Source organism: Choloepus didactylus, chromosome X (genome assembly GCF_015220235.1).
Source record: "Choloepus didactylus isolate mChoDid1 chromosome X, mChoDid1.pri, whole genome shotgun sequence".
Lineage (NCBI taxonomy): Eukaryota > Metazoa > Chordata > Mammalia > Pilosa > Megalonychidae > Choloepus > Choloepus didactylus.
Window position 1 is genome coordinate 192,771,152 of NC_051334.1, and position 16,277 is coordinate 192,787,428.

Below are 16,277 nucleotides of genomic sequence, written 5' to 3' on the forward strand. Positions count from 1 at the left end.
TTTTATTCATTCATTTAACAGGTGTTTACAGGAATCTGCTATGTGCCAGCTGCTGTGCTGGGTCTTGGGGAGATATTGGTGACCCAAATGGACATAGTCCTTGCTCTCATCAAGTATGCAGAATAATAGGGTAGACAGAAATTAAACAAATATTCATTCATGCAACACGTATCATTAAAAATTGTAATAAGTGTAATGAAGAAAACATTTTGGAATATTCTTTGTCATTTCTCTGAGATTGGATTGTATTTGTATTTAAGTTAAAATTGCCAATGTTGGTTTTGGATATTATTTCTCAGTCTGTGTTTTAATGTTCCTCACTGTGTCTAATTTAGATCTAATACAGTACATAAATGAAACAAATATGAGCATTGAGCATTTGGCTGATGTTCTTTCTAAGCAAACTGGGAGCAGCAGCTGGATAGTGGTGTTCAAAGCCCTGGTTACTGTGCATCACCTCATGGTGCATGGAAATGAGGTAAGCATGGCATATATTCAAATGGTAGTCATTTCCTTCCTTGTAGTACAAAAGGATTCAATTGCAAAGTTTTCTTGATTTGTCAAGGGCTTAACTACCTTTTACTTTCATTAGTGACAAATGGGGGGTAGTGTAAGTAGTGGTATATATTAGAAAACATTTTTTCTTGCTTTCATTAATGAATACATCTTTACAATAAGTATTCTTTGAGGTATACCATGTTAGCCCTGATAAAATAGCCACTGGATAGTAGAGTGGATAATTCTCTTAATTCTTTGGATGATGTAGAACAACAACAAAAAACCCCTCAAAAATGTATTACTGCAAGCCTTGATTCTTGAAGACGATTGCATAATTATGTAGCTTACATGATGTGACTGTGTGATTGTGAAAACCTCATGGCTCACACTCCCTTTATCCACTGTATGGACAGATGAGTAGAAAAATGTGGATGAAAACTAATTGAAAAATAGGGTGGAATGGGGGATGGAAGGAATGTTTTAAGTGTTCTTTTTACTTTTATTACTTTTTTGGAGTTAGGAAAATGTTCAAAAATGGATTGTGGTGATGAATGCACAGCTATATGATGGTACTGTGAATAATTGATTTTACACTGTGGATGATTGTAGAGTATGTGACTATATCTCAACAAAACGGAATTTAAAAATGTATTACAGCATAACTGCTTTACTTTGCCAGGGGAAACTGGACACCCAAGTATATAGCAACATTGCCTGTTTCCCTTCTCCACATATACACACTTTTCATATTTTACAGAACAAGTGAAATGCTATATAACATTAAATTTCTTACTCTTTTCTATTTTAAATTCACAAATATTTTGATTCAGTAAGCTTTCCATTAAAAATCAGGGCTTAAAAATTGGCTAGAGTTTGAAACTTATTCTAAAGCAACAGTAATTACATGTATGATATTTGTAAAATAGAACATAAACATGGATGGAACATAATAGAAAGCTCAGCAACAAAACAGTTCTTATCTGGGAGTTTGGTGGAATTAAAATATAGGTAAAGAATAGAATTTAAAATAAAGTGTGGAGAGGGAAAGCCATGGAAGCAAGAAGCTGAAAGCTAGGAAATTTGGAAGAGAGTGAAGAGACCAGCAGATGCCGCCAGGTGCCTTGCTATGTGGCAGAGGAGCCACGGATCGCCAGCAGCCGGTCTTTGGGAAGAAAGCATTGCCTAGATGATGCCTTGATTCAGACATTCTCACAGCCTCAAACTGTTTCAGTGGATAGGGTCTTAAAGACCCTGAAAGAAAATGCAAATAAAGCCAAAAGTTTACTCCTCCTATCATACCTCAGATAGGGTCCATGTTGTGGTCAGAAGCCCTCCATACCCTGAAGAATGTGGTGCAATTTTCTGTTTTATTACCAAGACATTAAAATAGCATGGCTGCCCAGGAAAAAAGTAGACTTTGTAAATTCTAGTCTCTTCAGGAATTCCTGCTTAACTTGAAAGAACATGGAAAATCCATGTAGCTTTCTTGCCCTGACCCTTGCCCTCTTAAGAAGAACATGTGATAAGAAAGATAAGAAACTGCATGTGTTAGCAACTCCTCCTACAGGATTTGGGCTGCTTCTAAAACCAGGAAAAAAAGCAAATGACCAGGAAACAGGTGGGGAAATCTTACAACTTAGAGAACAGACAGGCACTAGATCATCCCCCATTTCTGCTGTACACCCACAAATTTGCAGCAATGAAATGGGGAGGGGTAACATCCAGTTTCCCATATTGCCAAGGAATAATAAGAAGAAATGTGACTCTTTGGCTATTGGTGTGACTGTAAATTGGGACAGTCTTTCTGCAGGGAAGTTTGGTAGAACATATCAAGGGGCTAACAAATATTTATGCTTCTGAGCTGTTGACTCCTAGGAATTTATCTTTAAAAAGCTATCAGAGATGTATACAGAGAATTGGTAAGAAGGATGTTCAATATACTGTTAGTTATAATAGCAGAAATTCAAAACAATCTGAATAGCCAGCAATTGGAGTAAATTATGATCTAGCTATAATAGATTTTGAAGCAGCCAGCTGAAGATCATATTTTCAGAAAATATTTAATGTCTTAAAGAAATGGTTGCTTTGTAATCTGAAGTGGAAAAATGATATGCAAGCATTTTACAGTACCAAGTTTGCTTTACATTTCTATGTAACCATACAAAAGGATTGGAAAGAAATATATATAATCTTTTGTTACTGGATTTGGGGGAGGCATACTGGATAATTTTTATTTTCTTTATATTTTTCTGTGTCTTCACATTTTTCTACATTGATTGTAATCAAATAATAAAGTTGTTTGTTTTAAAAATTAAATAAAGTGTGTTGGCACAAATTGTATCCCTGTGGAAAAAACAGAATTAAATTCTTATCCCTTTTACAAAAATAAATTCCACATGGATGAAATATCTAAATATGAAAAACTAAATTTTTAAATCATTTAAAGAAAATGTAGAAGAATATCCTTTTGATGTTCAGGTAGGGAAGACACCATAAAGTTGGAAGAAAATATTTGTAACACATATATCACAGACAAAAGGTTAATATTCAAAATACATAATCTGTAAGAAAAAGATAATACAATGTGTTGATGACCAAAAAAGTGAACAGAATTCACAGAAAAAGAAACCACAATGGCTGATAACCATCTGAGAACATGCTCACATTTGTGAAATTTCAAATGTCTGACAGCATCAAGAGTTGGGACGGCCTGGATGACATCAGTTAATAGTTGCTGCAGTTTGTTCTCTCCACGCATCTAGATCTCAAAAGCAATGCTAATAAAGGAAGCAAGCTGCAAAATGACATTTAGTGTGCAATACCATTTATGTAATTTTTTTCAATTATGCACTTATTAATTTCCCATGTAACAAATATATGTGCAATTATAAATAAAATGGACAGGAAAGATACATTAAAATTATGAAACCTGTTACTCCTGGGTAGAAAAAGAAGGAAATGGAACTTGAGGATGGGGAAAATGGCACTATCTGTTATGCTTTATTCCTCTTATTTTAATATAGACTTGAAGCAAATATATAAAAAATTTAACAGTTGTCTTTTCTGGATATGGGGTGCACAGATATGTGATATTATTTTTTGCATTTTTCCATAATTTTAATTGTTTAAAATAAAAAAGTGGGGGTGGGGGAATGACTAAATAGAAAGTCTGCGGGGGCGGGGGGAAGAGTGTGTATTCACATGAGCTTTAACCTTTGTCCTCTTGTTTATTTGGGGGGTATATAAATAGAGGAGAATTGACAGTACCACCAATCCCTGGATATGGTGGTGGTGCTCAACTTAATAAATGCTCCTGCAGTAGATAGAGGCCATGTGATAGAATTATGTTAAATAGGCATTCTGTAATGACAAAACCATTAATGAAGTCTATTTGTGTACAGAAACTAATTTTAGAAATTGGCACATTTATTTGACAGCATTTTATCCAACATCTAGCATCTAGAAACTCTCTGTTCACTTTACACAACTTCCTGGATAAAAGTGTCATAGAAGGTAAGATGATTCTTTGATGGAAATATTTCTATGTGGTAAGGAGGGGAAAGTTTTGAAAAACATTCCTGGTTTAAAAATTGGTTCTAAATTGTGAAGGGTGTGACACGTTGTACATTTTATGAAGGTAAATGATACCTAAATTCATTCATATAACATCTGAGTGCTCACTAAGAATAACAGAATGGGCTGTATGCTAGAGATGGAACAGTTAATGAGACAGGTCTGTGTCTGGTTGAGGATACAGATAAAGAAGCAGACAATTGACATATGGCGTGATAATAGCCAGGATAAGGTAAGCAGTTGGTGCTTTGGGAGCACAGAGGAAGAGAGGCATCTAACTAGCCCCAGGATGTGCTCACTTTGCTCTCGTACTCTGGACTCCTTCCTGTTCCTCAAATCTGCCGGGCATGTCCCTGCCTAAGGGCCTTAGCACTTACTGCCCATCTTCCTGGAATGCTCTTCCCCAGTCATCCCCTGGGTCCCCACTTCACCTCCAGGTCTTTACTCAACAAGACTTCCTTGTCCAGACTACCGAAAGTGGCAGCGTATCCTATCCCCTTCTCTGCCCGACTTTTATTCTTTCCACTTTTAACTTCTCTGCATTTTTCTCTTTTTTTCTTGATTATCTTTCAATCCATATTGAAACATAAGATCCATGAGGGCAGGGATTTTTGTCTGTTTTGTTCACTGCTGAACCTCCAGTACATAGGACAATGCTCAATAATTATTTGTTGAATGACCTAATGAATAAAAAAAATTGAACTAATGAATCAGGGCACATTTGGAGGTTGAGTAGTAAGGGGTTGAGTTTCTACCATGGCTTTTCTCCATTTTCTCTAGGAAATAGGAGGCAAGGTCATTTGCTGAGTGGTGGGGAGGTGGGAGGCAGATGGCAGCAATGGAATAGAGAGTTTAAAGAGGATACTAAGAATTGCCAGTTGTTTCTGTAGAAATGTGAAAGATGGCTGATAAAGGTCAAGTATATCCTCTGTTCAGGGATATCACCATCAACACCACCATTATGGAGTGATATCAAGGCCTTGAGGAAATAGAAAATAATCTTTAACAGAAAGCTTGGGAAGTGTTGGACTAGATGATTAATAAAGGCCATTCTAGCTTCTACACTTCAAAAGTATTGTTGAGGTATATGGGTGAATATGGAGTGATAAGTCTTTGCACTTGCTGATGTGCTATAGAGTTAATATTGCTTAAATTGGAAATAATCAAAATATCTCATTTTTAGGTTATACTATGTCAACCTTCATCAGACGATATAGCAAGTACTTGAATGAGAAGTTGCTTGCATATAGACTGATTGCATCTGATATCACCAAAGCAAAGAGAGGGTCAGTAAATTTCACTAGTATGTAAGCGGGAAATACTAAACTGTTTCAAGATGCTGATATCACCGTGTTTATTGAATTCCTAAATATGGATGACTATGAAGTTCTTTTATCTTTGACAGGGTGAATGGCATGATGAGGACCCTGAATACAAAAGAGCTGCTAAACACGCTTCCAGTTATCCAGACCCAGTTTGATGCTCTTCTTAATTTTAATGTAAGAGTTTTATAAACCCTTTTACAAGTATTGGTAAATTGTATTGTTTAATTATAGGTGGGAGAAAGAATTTTTCTAAGCTGTGGTAGTAGTTGATTATTCTTTCATTTAATTTTCAGGCCAATCCTGATGAGCTAACTAATGGCATAATACACGCTGCTTTTGTGCTTCTCTTTAAGGATTCTCTTCGGCTCTTTGCAGTCTATAATGAGGGCATCCTTAATATGCTTGGTAAGCCAAAGAATAAACATTTCTTTTTTAAAAAATAAAGTGGCAGAAACAATTTATATGTAAAAAATCTTTTATCTTTACATTTAGACTCATATTTGTTTTAGATTCAAAATAGAAGAGCCTAGCAGGGTCATGTATATTTTAAAATAATGAGATATTATATTTCCTTTTTTTAGCCACATAAATTTTCAGTTGTTTTGTAGGTACCATGGATATTTCTGGGAGATTTACCAGGGAATCAACATGGTTGCCATATTTATGCATTAAACATTAAGGCCCACTTCCACCAAGGTCAAAGAGTATAGTTCTGACTTTCCTATAGAACATAAGTAATTTTACTGATTATATAAAGCATATGTTTCTTAGGCTTTTCAGAACATTTCTGTCATCATTTGGTCCTAATGAATGATTCGTTTCATGGGGCAGTTTCTCCAAACTTTATTGATAGGGGATGTATTAGTTAGGGTTCTCCTTGGAAACAGAATCAATGAGAGATGTCTCTTATTATCAAATTGTAAAAGTGACTCACGCAACTGCGGGAGCGCACGAGTCCAAATTCTGCAGAGCCGTCAACAAGCTGTCAACTCCAAGGAAGACGTCCGACAAACTCCTCGGGAAACGAACCGACAACTTTGACGAACTCCTCAGGAAACGAACCGGCAACTTTGAAGAACTCCTCAGGAAATGAACCGACAACTTTGACGAACTCCTCAGGAAACGAACTGGCAACTTCGACGAGCTCCCCAGGAAAAGCTTCACTGAGCAGCTGAAGAAGAAGTGAAGGTTCTCTAACCGTCCGGCTTATAAGCCTCCAACTGATCACCCGGACCAAATCCAGCCAATTGCATTCTCTCACTGTGGAAGCACGCCCCTTGATGAGTCATCAGTCAGCTGCAGTCAATTGACTGATGATCCGACAAACCAACCAGCCTCAAATAGCCTCACAGGAATTGTCAGGCCAGTGCCCGCTTGACCAGACAGCTAGGCCACCTAGCCAAGTTGACACATGAACCCAACCATCACAGTCCACCCCTTGTCAACTTGGCAGTCGTACACATCACCTAAAACCATATCTTCAAAATGAACGTTACAGCTTATGCCATATGATAAGGGGATAAGACAGAGAAGAAAGCAAAAATATTTTCTTCACAGACAAATACAAACATAATCATCACAAAACGAGGAGGAAATATTCATATCATCATAGTCCTCGTTTCTGTAACTGGTCACGTGGCCGTAGTTCATATTTATCACGACCTTCTTCCACTACCCATTCCATGTTCCCTTTACCCTCAGCAAGCACTTCAGCTGGCCGTGGTTCTTTGCCTGGTGGGGTGACCCAAACCTTCATTCCTGAAGTTTCTTGGCCATTGGTAGTCCTGCCTGGATTGGGTTGTTGCAGTTTTCCATTGACTTGAATCACGGGGCATGGTAGTACTAAGAGACGCCCCAGGGGATCTCCTGTATTCCAGGAAAACTCTTCTTTACCTCCATTGTGTAGTTGCAGTGCTATTTCCCCTTGATAGTCAGGATCAATCACCCCAGCCAGTACAGTAATCCCCTTACTTGCCTGTTGATTCAGAGGCATAAGAAGCCCAAAGTGGCCAGGTGGCAGCCTTAACTTCCAGTTCAATGGGATTATTGTTGTGTTTCCTGGTGGAAGCACTCCTCCTTTTGGAACCAAGACTTGTAGACCAGCAGAGCTTAAACTTGCAGGGACAGGAAGCAAAAATTTCCCTAGTGGATCACTAGGAGTGATAGTGAGTGGTGCTACTCCTGTTTCCACCCCTTGATTCCTGGACCCATGAATCCTGGCTATGGGAGAAACAGCACCATAGAGTGGACGCTGATTCAGAGCATACACAGCCTCCTGGAGAACACTGCCCCAGCCCTGCAAGGTATTGCCACCTAGTTGGCGCCATAATTGAGTCTTCAATAGGCCATTCCACCGTTCTATCAACCCAGCTGCTTCTGGATGATGGGGAACATGGTAAGACCACAGAATTCCATGAGCATGTGCCCATCCCCTCACTTCATTTGCTGTGAAGTGGGTTCCTTGGTCCGAAGCAATGCTGTGTGGAATACCATGACGGTGGATGAGGCATTCTGTAAGTCCACGTATTGTAGTTTTGGCAGAAGCATGTCGTGCAGGGAAGGCAAACCCATATCCGGAGTATGTGTCTATTCCAGTAAGAACAAATCGCTGCCCTTTCCATGATGGAAGTGGTCTGATGTAATCAACCTGCCACCAGGTAGCAGGCTGATCACCCCGAGGAATGGTGCCATATCGGGGACTGAGTGTGGGTCTCTGCTGCTGGCAAATTGGACACTCAGCAGTGGCTGTGGCCAGGTCAGCCTTGGTGAGTGGAAGTCCATGTTGCTGAGCCCATGCATAACCTCCATCCCTACCGCCATGACCACTTTGTTCATGAGCCCATTGGGCAATGACAGGAGTTGCTGGGGAAAGAGGCTGATTGGTATCCACCAAACAGGTCATTTTATCCACTTGGTTATTAAAACCTTCTTCTGCTGAAGTCACCCTCTGGTGAGCATTCACATGGGACACAAATATCTTCATGTTGTTTGCCCACTCAGAAAGGTCTATCCACATACCCCTTCCCCAGACTTCTTTGTCACCATCTTCCAATCACGTTCCTTCCAAGTCCCTGACCATCCAGCCAAACCATTAGCAACAGCCCAGGAATCAGTATACAGACGCACCTCTGGCCAGTTCTCCTTCCAAGCAAAGTGAACAACCAGGTGCACTGCTCGAAGTTCTGCCCACTGGGAGGATTTCCCCTCACCACTGTCCTTCAGGGATATCCCAGAAAGGGGCTGCAGTGCTGCAGCTGTCCACTTTCAGGTGGTACCTGCATATCGTGCAGAACCATCTGTAAACCAGGCCCGAGTCTTCTCTTCCTCAGTCAACTGACTGTAAGGAACTCCCCAAGATGCCATAGCTGTGGGCTGGGCAAGAGAAGGTAAGGTGGAAGGAGTGGGGGCCATGGGCATTTGGGCCACTTCCTCATGTAACTTACTTGTACCTTCAGGACCTGCTCGAGCTCTATCTCGTATATACCATTTCCATTTTATGATGGAGTGCTGCTGTGCACGCCCAACTTTATGGCTTGGTGGGTCAGACAACACCCAGCTCATGATAGGTAACTCAGGTCTCATGGTAACTTGGTGGCCCATGGTTAAGTGTTCTGTCTCTACTAAGGCCCAGTAGCAGGCCAACAGTTGTTTCTCAAATGGAGAGTAGTTATCTGCAGAGGATGGTAAAGCTTTACTCCAAAATCCTAAGGGCCTGCGTTGTGATTCTCCTATAGGAGCCTGCCAAAGGCTCCAAACAGCATCTCTATTTGCCACTGACACTTCCAGCACCATTGGGTCAGCTGGATCATATGGTCCAAGCGGCAGAGCAGCTTGCACAGCAGCCTGGACCTGTCGCAGAGCCTCATCTTGCTCCGGTCCCCACTCAAAACTAGAAGCTTTTCTAGTCACTCGGTAAATGGTCCGGAGTAGCACACCTAAATGAGGAATATGTTGTCTCCAAAACCCAAACAGGCCAACTAAGCGTTGTGCCTCTTTTTTGGTTGTAGGAGGGGCCAGATGCAGCAGCTTATCCTTCACCTTAGAAGGACTATCTCGACAGGCCCCACACCACTGGACACCTAGAAATTTTACTGAGGTGGAAGGCCCCTGTATTTTTGTTGGATTTATCTCCCATCCTCTGCCACGCAAATACCTTACCAACAAATCTAGAGTAGTTGCTACTTCTTGCTCACTAGGTCCAATCAACATGATATCATCAATATAATGGACCAGTGTGATGTCTTGTGGGAGGGAGAAATGATCAAGATCCCTGCGGACAATATTATGACATAGGGCTGGAGAGTTGATATAACCCTGAGGTAGCACGGTGAATGTAAACTGCTGGCCTTGCCAGCTAAATGCAAACTGTTTCTGGTGGTCCTTGCTGACAGAAATTGAGAAAAAAGCATTTGCCAGATCAATAGCTGCATACCAGGTACCAGGGGATGTGTTGATTTGCTCAAGCAATGATACCACATCTGGGACAGCAGCTGCAATTGGAGTCACCACCTGGTTAAGCTTACGATAATCCACAGTCATCCTCCAAGACCCATCTGTTTTCTGCACAGGCCAAATAGGAGAGTTAAATGGGGATGTGGTGGGAATCACCACCCCTGCATCCTTCAAGTCCTTAAGAGTGGCATTAATCTCTGCAATCCCTCCAGGAATCCGGTATTGCTTCTGGTTCACTACTTTGCTAGGCAGAGGCAGCTCTAGTGGCTTCCACTTGGCCTTTCCCACCATAATAGCCCTCACTCCAGGAGTCAGGGAACCAATGTGAGGATTCTGCCAGTTGCTGAGTATGTCTATTCCAATTATGCATTCCGACACTGGGGAAATAACCACAGAATGGGTCCGGGGACCCACTGGACCCACTGTGAGATGGACCTGGGCTAAAACTCCATCAATCATCTGACCTCCATAAGCCCCAACTCTGACTGGTGGACCAGAGTGACGTTTTGGGTCTCCGGGAATTAATGTCACTTCTGACCCAGTGTCTAATAATCCACGAAATATCTGATCATTTCCTTTTACCCAATGCACAGTCACCCTGGTAAAAGGCCGTAGGTCCCCCTGGGGAAGGCTGGGAGGAAGATTAACAGTGTAAATTTTTGGCAGTGTGACAGGGTCCTTCTCCAAGGGTACCCGGCCTTCCCTTCATTCAAGAGGCTCTGGATCTGTAAACTGTCTCAAGTCTGGGAATTGATTAAGGGGCTGTGACTCTCTGTTTTTGTAATTCAAGGGAGATTTTTGTTCACGTGGCCTAGAATTCTTCTGCTTATATAGTTCAAACAAGAATTTAGTCGATTGCCCATCTATTTTACTACTTGGTACTCCATGATCCACTAGCCAACGCCATAAGTCTCTGCGAGTCATATTATTTTGATTGCTGCTTTGAGCCTGTTTTCCATTATGGTAGCCCTGTCCACCTTGTCTGTGGCGATTAACTGCAGCCACTTGGCTTCTGCTGACTCGGGACCCGATTATCCCCATTGTGTTTAAGGATTCCAGTTCAGTGACAGCAGTTCCTACAGTAATATCTGACCTACAGAGAAGGGCGACTACAGAGCTCTTCAGGGATGATGGAGCTAGTCTCACAAATTTATTCCTTACAGTCCTGGTAAAAGGTGTGTCCTCTGGACATTCCAGGGCTGTGTGAGCAGGTTTTCCATGATAAATCCACTCTAACATTCCAATCTCTCTAAGCCTTTGAATCCCCTCCTCCACATTATACCAGGGCAGTTCTGGCATTTCAGCCTCTGGTAATGCCGGCCACCTTTTGATCCATGTTTCAGCCAGCCACCCAAACAAACTGTTACCGCCCTTTCTAACCCCTCGAGCTACAACATTGAATGCAGAATCTCTGCTTAGTGGGCCCATATCAGTAAATTCAGCCTGATCCAACCTTATATTCCTTCCACCATTATCCCACACTCTCAATATCCATTCCCACACATATTCCCCTGGTTTCTGTCTGTATAAGTTGGAAAACTCATACAGTTCTTTTGGAGTATAGCGTACTTCCTCATGGGTCACACTTTGTACCTCACCCTTTGGGGCTTGTTGGGACTTGAGCCTAGTTATAGGTCTTGAAGCAAAAACTGGTGGTGGGGGTGGGTCATGAAAAGAGTTAGAATTATCTCTCAAGCCATTCACCTCAGGGCACTCTGTTGCATTTTCATCTCTTAAAACAGGATTAGTCTCTCCAGACAAAAGAGTGAGGGCTGCTTCCTCAGGGGAGGTGATTACAAGATTAGCAGGCATTGAAGGGTCAATCTCCTTAGGTGGGAGTTGCGTGGCAGGCTCCTTAGGGCAGACTGGAGGCAGAGAAGCTGTTTCCCCAGGACAGCCCTCTACAGGTAAATCTAACAATGACCCAGCAGAATCCAGGGTTCCAATGTCCTCACTGTCATTATTATCAATCCATATGTCTCCATCCCAAGTTTCTGGGTCCCATTCTTTTCCAATCAATGCCTTTACTTTAACAGCAGACACCCTGAGAGGTTGAGATTTTAGTTTACGCTGTAAATGTGCTACTCGCACAATAAGAGACTGCGTCTGATTTTCAGAAACCTCCAGTCTGCGGGCACAGGAAATAAGATTTTCTTTCAGGGCACAGATGGAACCCTTTACATCTGTCATACGGCATTCAAGTTTTGAATTTGAAGCCTTTAGCTCATCCCTTTCTCTTACAACTGTATCCAAAGTATCTAAGAGCAGCCAGCCAACATCATTATACTTCTTAATACTGCAAAACTCCGTGAAAGTGTCGAAAACGCTGTCACCCAGAGCCTCGCTTCGTACTAGAGCGCAATTAGGAGAATCAAATGGTGCTATTTTGCGTATTTCCTTTGCCAACTCCTGCCATGGACTCTTAGTACCCTCTTGATTATTGGAAATAGAGTCATTAGTGCCTCTGAATCTAATCAGAGTAGAAAACAAGTTGTAAAAGCCCATTTTAAGATTCCGTTTCTCAAGAACCACTCTCGGTACCAAGTTGTATTAGTTAGGGTTCTCCTTGGAAACAGAATCAATGAGAGATGTCTCTTATTATCAAATTGTAAAAGTGACTCGCAACTGCGGGAGCGCACGAGTCCAAATTCTGCAGAGCCGTCAACAAGCTGTCAACTCCAAGGAAGACGTCCAACAAACTCCTCGGGAAACAAACCGACAACTTTGACGAACTCCCCAGGAAAAGCTTCACTGAGCAGCTGAAGAAGAAGTGAAGGTTCTCAACCGTCCGGCTTATAAGCCTCCAACTGATCACCCGGACCAAATCCAGCCAATTGCATTCTCTCACTGTGGAAGCACGCCCCTTGATGAGTCATCAGTCAGCTGCAGTCAATTGACTGATGATCCGACAAACCAACCAGCCTCAAATAGCCTCACAGGAATCGTCAGGCCAGTGCCCGCTTGACCAGACAGCTAGGCCACCTAGCCAAGTTGACACATGAACCCAACCATCACACTCCAAACTTTATTGATAGGGGATTTGAGATATTTTTCTCATACTAAAGAAGTATCTGGTACATTTGTGGGGTTATAAAAGAGTAAGAAACACAACCCTCAAAGAGCTTCAGAGGTTGACATTAATAAAAAATGACTGTAGACTAGAAGTTGTAGAAATTAAATCTAAAGTACCTATGCCATTAAATTCCATATATATTCCTAGCACTGTTGTTTGGCATTCAGTAGTTACTCCATAAAAACCTGTTGATTATAGAGACTGAGCAGTGTTACTTCTTGTTAAGACAGAAAATAACTGGATTAAATAACTGTGTATAATTGTTTCAAACAAGTGAAAATCATATCCAGAATTAGCTTAAAATAGAATCATCAGAATGGAGTGAAACTTTAAAATTGCTAGGATATTGGCTCCTTTGTGTAAATAAATAATCATATTTATGGCATTGTGACTGTTTTTATTTTTAGGCAAGTATTTTGACATGAGGAGGTATCAATGCAAAGAAAGTTTGGATATTTACATCAAGTTCCTAGGAAGAATGCCCAAATTGGCACAATTCCTGAAAGTTGCAAAGGTATAGAAATCCATTTCTATCCAAGAATTTTCTTCCGCTTTCTGCATTAGTGTAGTGTCAGGTGTAGACACATCTCTTCTCCCCCCCCCCCCACCACCTTACAAATACACAGATATTGGCAGTAATTTTAAATACTTTGTAAACAGTAAAACCAAAAACTAAAGTTAGGTATTTCAAATATACCCTCTGATGCACTTGTGTTCAAAACTACTCTTACAGGAACTTCTGCTTGTATCAAGCTTACCCTCCCACTAGAAAAACTCTGACTGTACCAGAATATAGATGAGATAAGTCATTTCAGGCAGAGCAGGTCTGTGATCACTGTGAAAAGGAAACTCATGAAGCCAGCCCCACATTCACCCTGATTCTCTGCGTTTGGTGCGCTTTCTCTACTGACACTCAGAGGAACCTAATCTGGATAAATATAAAGAGAATCACACCTAGGCAAGTAATAGTCAAACTGCTGAAAACCAGAGATGAAGCAGAAAGAGAGAAAAAAGACATGACACATACAGGAGAACAATATGAACAATGGCTAACTTCTGACAACTTGAAAAATTGGAACACATTTGTATGATATCCCAAATGCAGCTTAGCTCTTTCCAAAACAGCAACACTCAATATCTGGCATGCCCTTTCTTTTAGAGGCTTGTCCTTAAGATACATATAAGTTTTACTTAAGTGTATAAGATGTAGTTTAGCCTGACCTGCTTTTCTTGATCTAGATGGGTACCAGGCCAGGAAGGTATTCCTGGTCTTGATGGTATTTTCTTTCATGTACGCACTGGCCTCACGGTTACTTTTCCTTGTTGCCATTCCCTGCAGTAATGTGTACTCTTCTCCCCTTTTTGTATGAATTCAGCAAGTTGGAATTGGTCAGAGTGGCATTCCATATCTTACTCAGGTCAGTGTATCTCCCCGATACTTAAATGACTTTTTTGTCTTTATGTTTGTGTGGTTATATTAATCATCATCTGAGACTCCCTCCTTTGTCATGTACTTTTACATATGTATTTTCAACTCCCAATGAATAGCATTTCTATATATCCATAGACTTGGGTATTCTGAACAGATCTGTAACTGTTGGTCTTATAAAAGAGGCTTTGTCCTGTTGAGATGGGGGTCTGATAACATGCTCATGTGGCCTGCTTGTGCCTTCCAGCCCTGCTGTTGTCCAAGTCTGAACCTGCTACAGAGCGCTTTCCTGCTGCGGAACCCAATCTAAGGTGGCAGGCTTTAGTTTACCTGGGATAAGGACCAGAACAGTATTCCCCAGTGTGGAAATACGCTGCCTCCAGAACCCAGAGAGGCTTACTGGGCACCCTTTTCTTGATGGGAGGTACAAGATGTAATACTCTGTCTTCTATTTTGGATGGGATGTCCTGGTATGCCCCTGAGCTCAGAACCCTAAAAATTTTACCCGTATGGAAGGCTCCTGAATCTTTTTAGGGTTTATCTTGCAACCTCTGGAGCACATGTATCTTTGCAATGTCACCACTCTGTTCACCACTTCCTGCTCCTCTGATCCAGTTACCATGAAGTCACCAGAGACCTTACCCTAGCTGGGCTGTGCTGTGACTTCACCCTAGTTATGGGCCCAGAAGCCTAATGGGATACATGACTTCTGGGGTAGAAGCCTCTCTATCATCTCCACCAAGGGAGGGGGGCACTTCTTCAGGCTCTGAGGTTTCCAGGGAATCTGGAGATTCAAGACTTTCAGGGCCATCCCCCCAGCTCTCCATCCCATACGCCTTTCTCAGCCAGGGGTCTGACCCTGGCATGGCAGACTGGCCTGGATTGGGGCTTGAGAAATGAGGGATTATCTGAGATAACACACATGGAACACAGAACAGTGCCTGGATCAGGTGACCATGATGTGTATGGGAAGAAGCCCATGAAGAGAGAGAGGGTGAAGATGAAGGGGGGAAACAGAGGATAGGAGACTGAGTGATATCCCCTAGGGAATGAGCAGATATTGAATCCAGAAAACAAATGGGAGCAAAGACCTCAGCTAGGAGGACAGAGGAGGAAAGGAGGCCGCAGTTGCCAATACATTGTTAGGCTTGGTGGCCGAGAAGAAAGGAGTTTTGGTCTGACGGCTTTGTATAAATCTTAGAAGAGGAATTTGTCCTCTCAAGTATACATGGTACAAATATACCTTCATGTACAGAGGACTACAAAAAGATACCTGTACACCGACCTCTCTACACTGGCTGCACTCCCCTGAAGGAGCTGGTGGGATGGGAAGGGACGGTCCTTCCCTGAGAACCACAGCTCAGCTGTGTGGACACCAGTGAGCTCTAGCTGCCCCACACTTGGCCCCTTTGCCTCAGACGCCTGTGGCCCAGAGCTCTAAGGAAACACTGACATGAGGAGCCCTCCATTGGCGGGCCATGTTTCCCGTTGGTTCATCTCTCTCCTCCTTTCCTCAGCTCTGGTCCCCAGGACCCAAGGGTGAGAAATGAAGGACCTGGCTATGGGAAAGGCTTCGGAAGGCAGGGCTCTTGGTAAACTTCCACACAAATCTCCATTCATTCCACCATAAATCAACTCTTCTCGCTGGAAGAGCTTCCTGATCAGTAGATTGCCCACTGGCCATTAGCCAGTGCAGAAAGGAACTTGCCCGTAGCCTTCAGTAGGTGAACTGCCCCTGGGATGTGCTTTCTCCAGTGTCCTAGAAATCCTGGAGTGGAGTGAATGCAGGGTTACGTGAGAGGGGAGGGAGTGTGGCAGTGTTTCCACACATTGACAGCTGTCAGTGAATTGTCTGAAAGCAAATCACACAGAAAAAGAATGTTTCCAAACAACCTTGTTGAAATACTGATAACCTTTGTGCTTTCTC

At 42.1% G+C, this 16,277-nt stretch overlaps 1 protein-coding gene across 1 annotated transcript in view; it reads left to right on the forward strand.

Annotated features, from left to right (window-relative positions):
- LOC119522554 (phosphatidylinositol-binding clathrin assembly protein-like) overlaps positions 1–16,277 on the forward strand; it is an 80,943-nt gene that overhangs the window by 1,647 nt on the left and 63,019 nt on the right. The window contains exons 2-8 of the mRNA XM_037820965.1: positions 336–478; positions 3,936–4,011; positions 5,255–5,357; positions 5,477–5,570; positions 5,690–5,801; positions 13,329–13,435; positions 14,298–14,339. Coding sequence (XP_037676893.1) covers positions 336–478; positions 3,936–4,011; positions 5,255–5,357; positions 5,477–5,570; positions 5,690–5,801; positions 13,329–13,435; positions 14,298–14,339 — 677 coding nt within the window. The remainder of the gene's footprint in view (positions 1–335; positions 479–3,935; positions 4,012–5,254; positions 5,358–5,476; positions 5,571–5,689; positions 5,802–13,328; positions 13,436–14,297; positions 14,340–16,277) is intronic.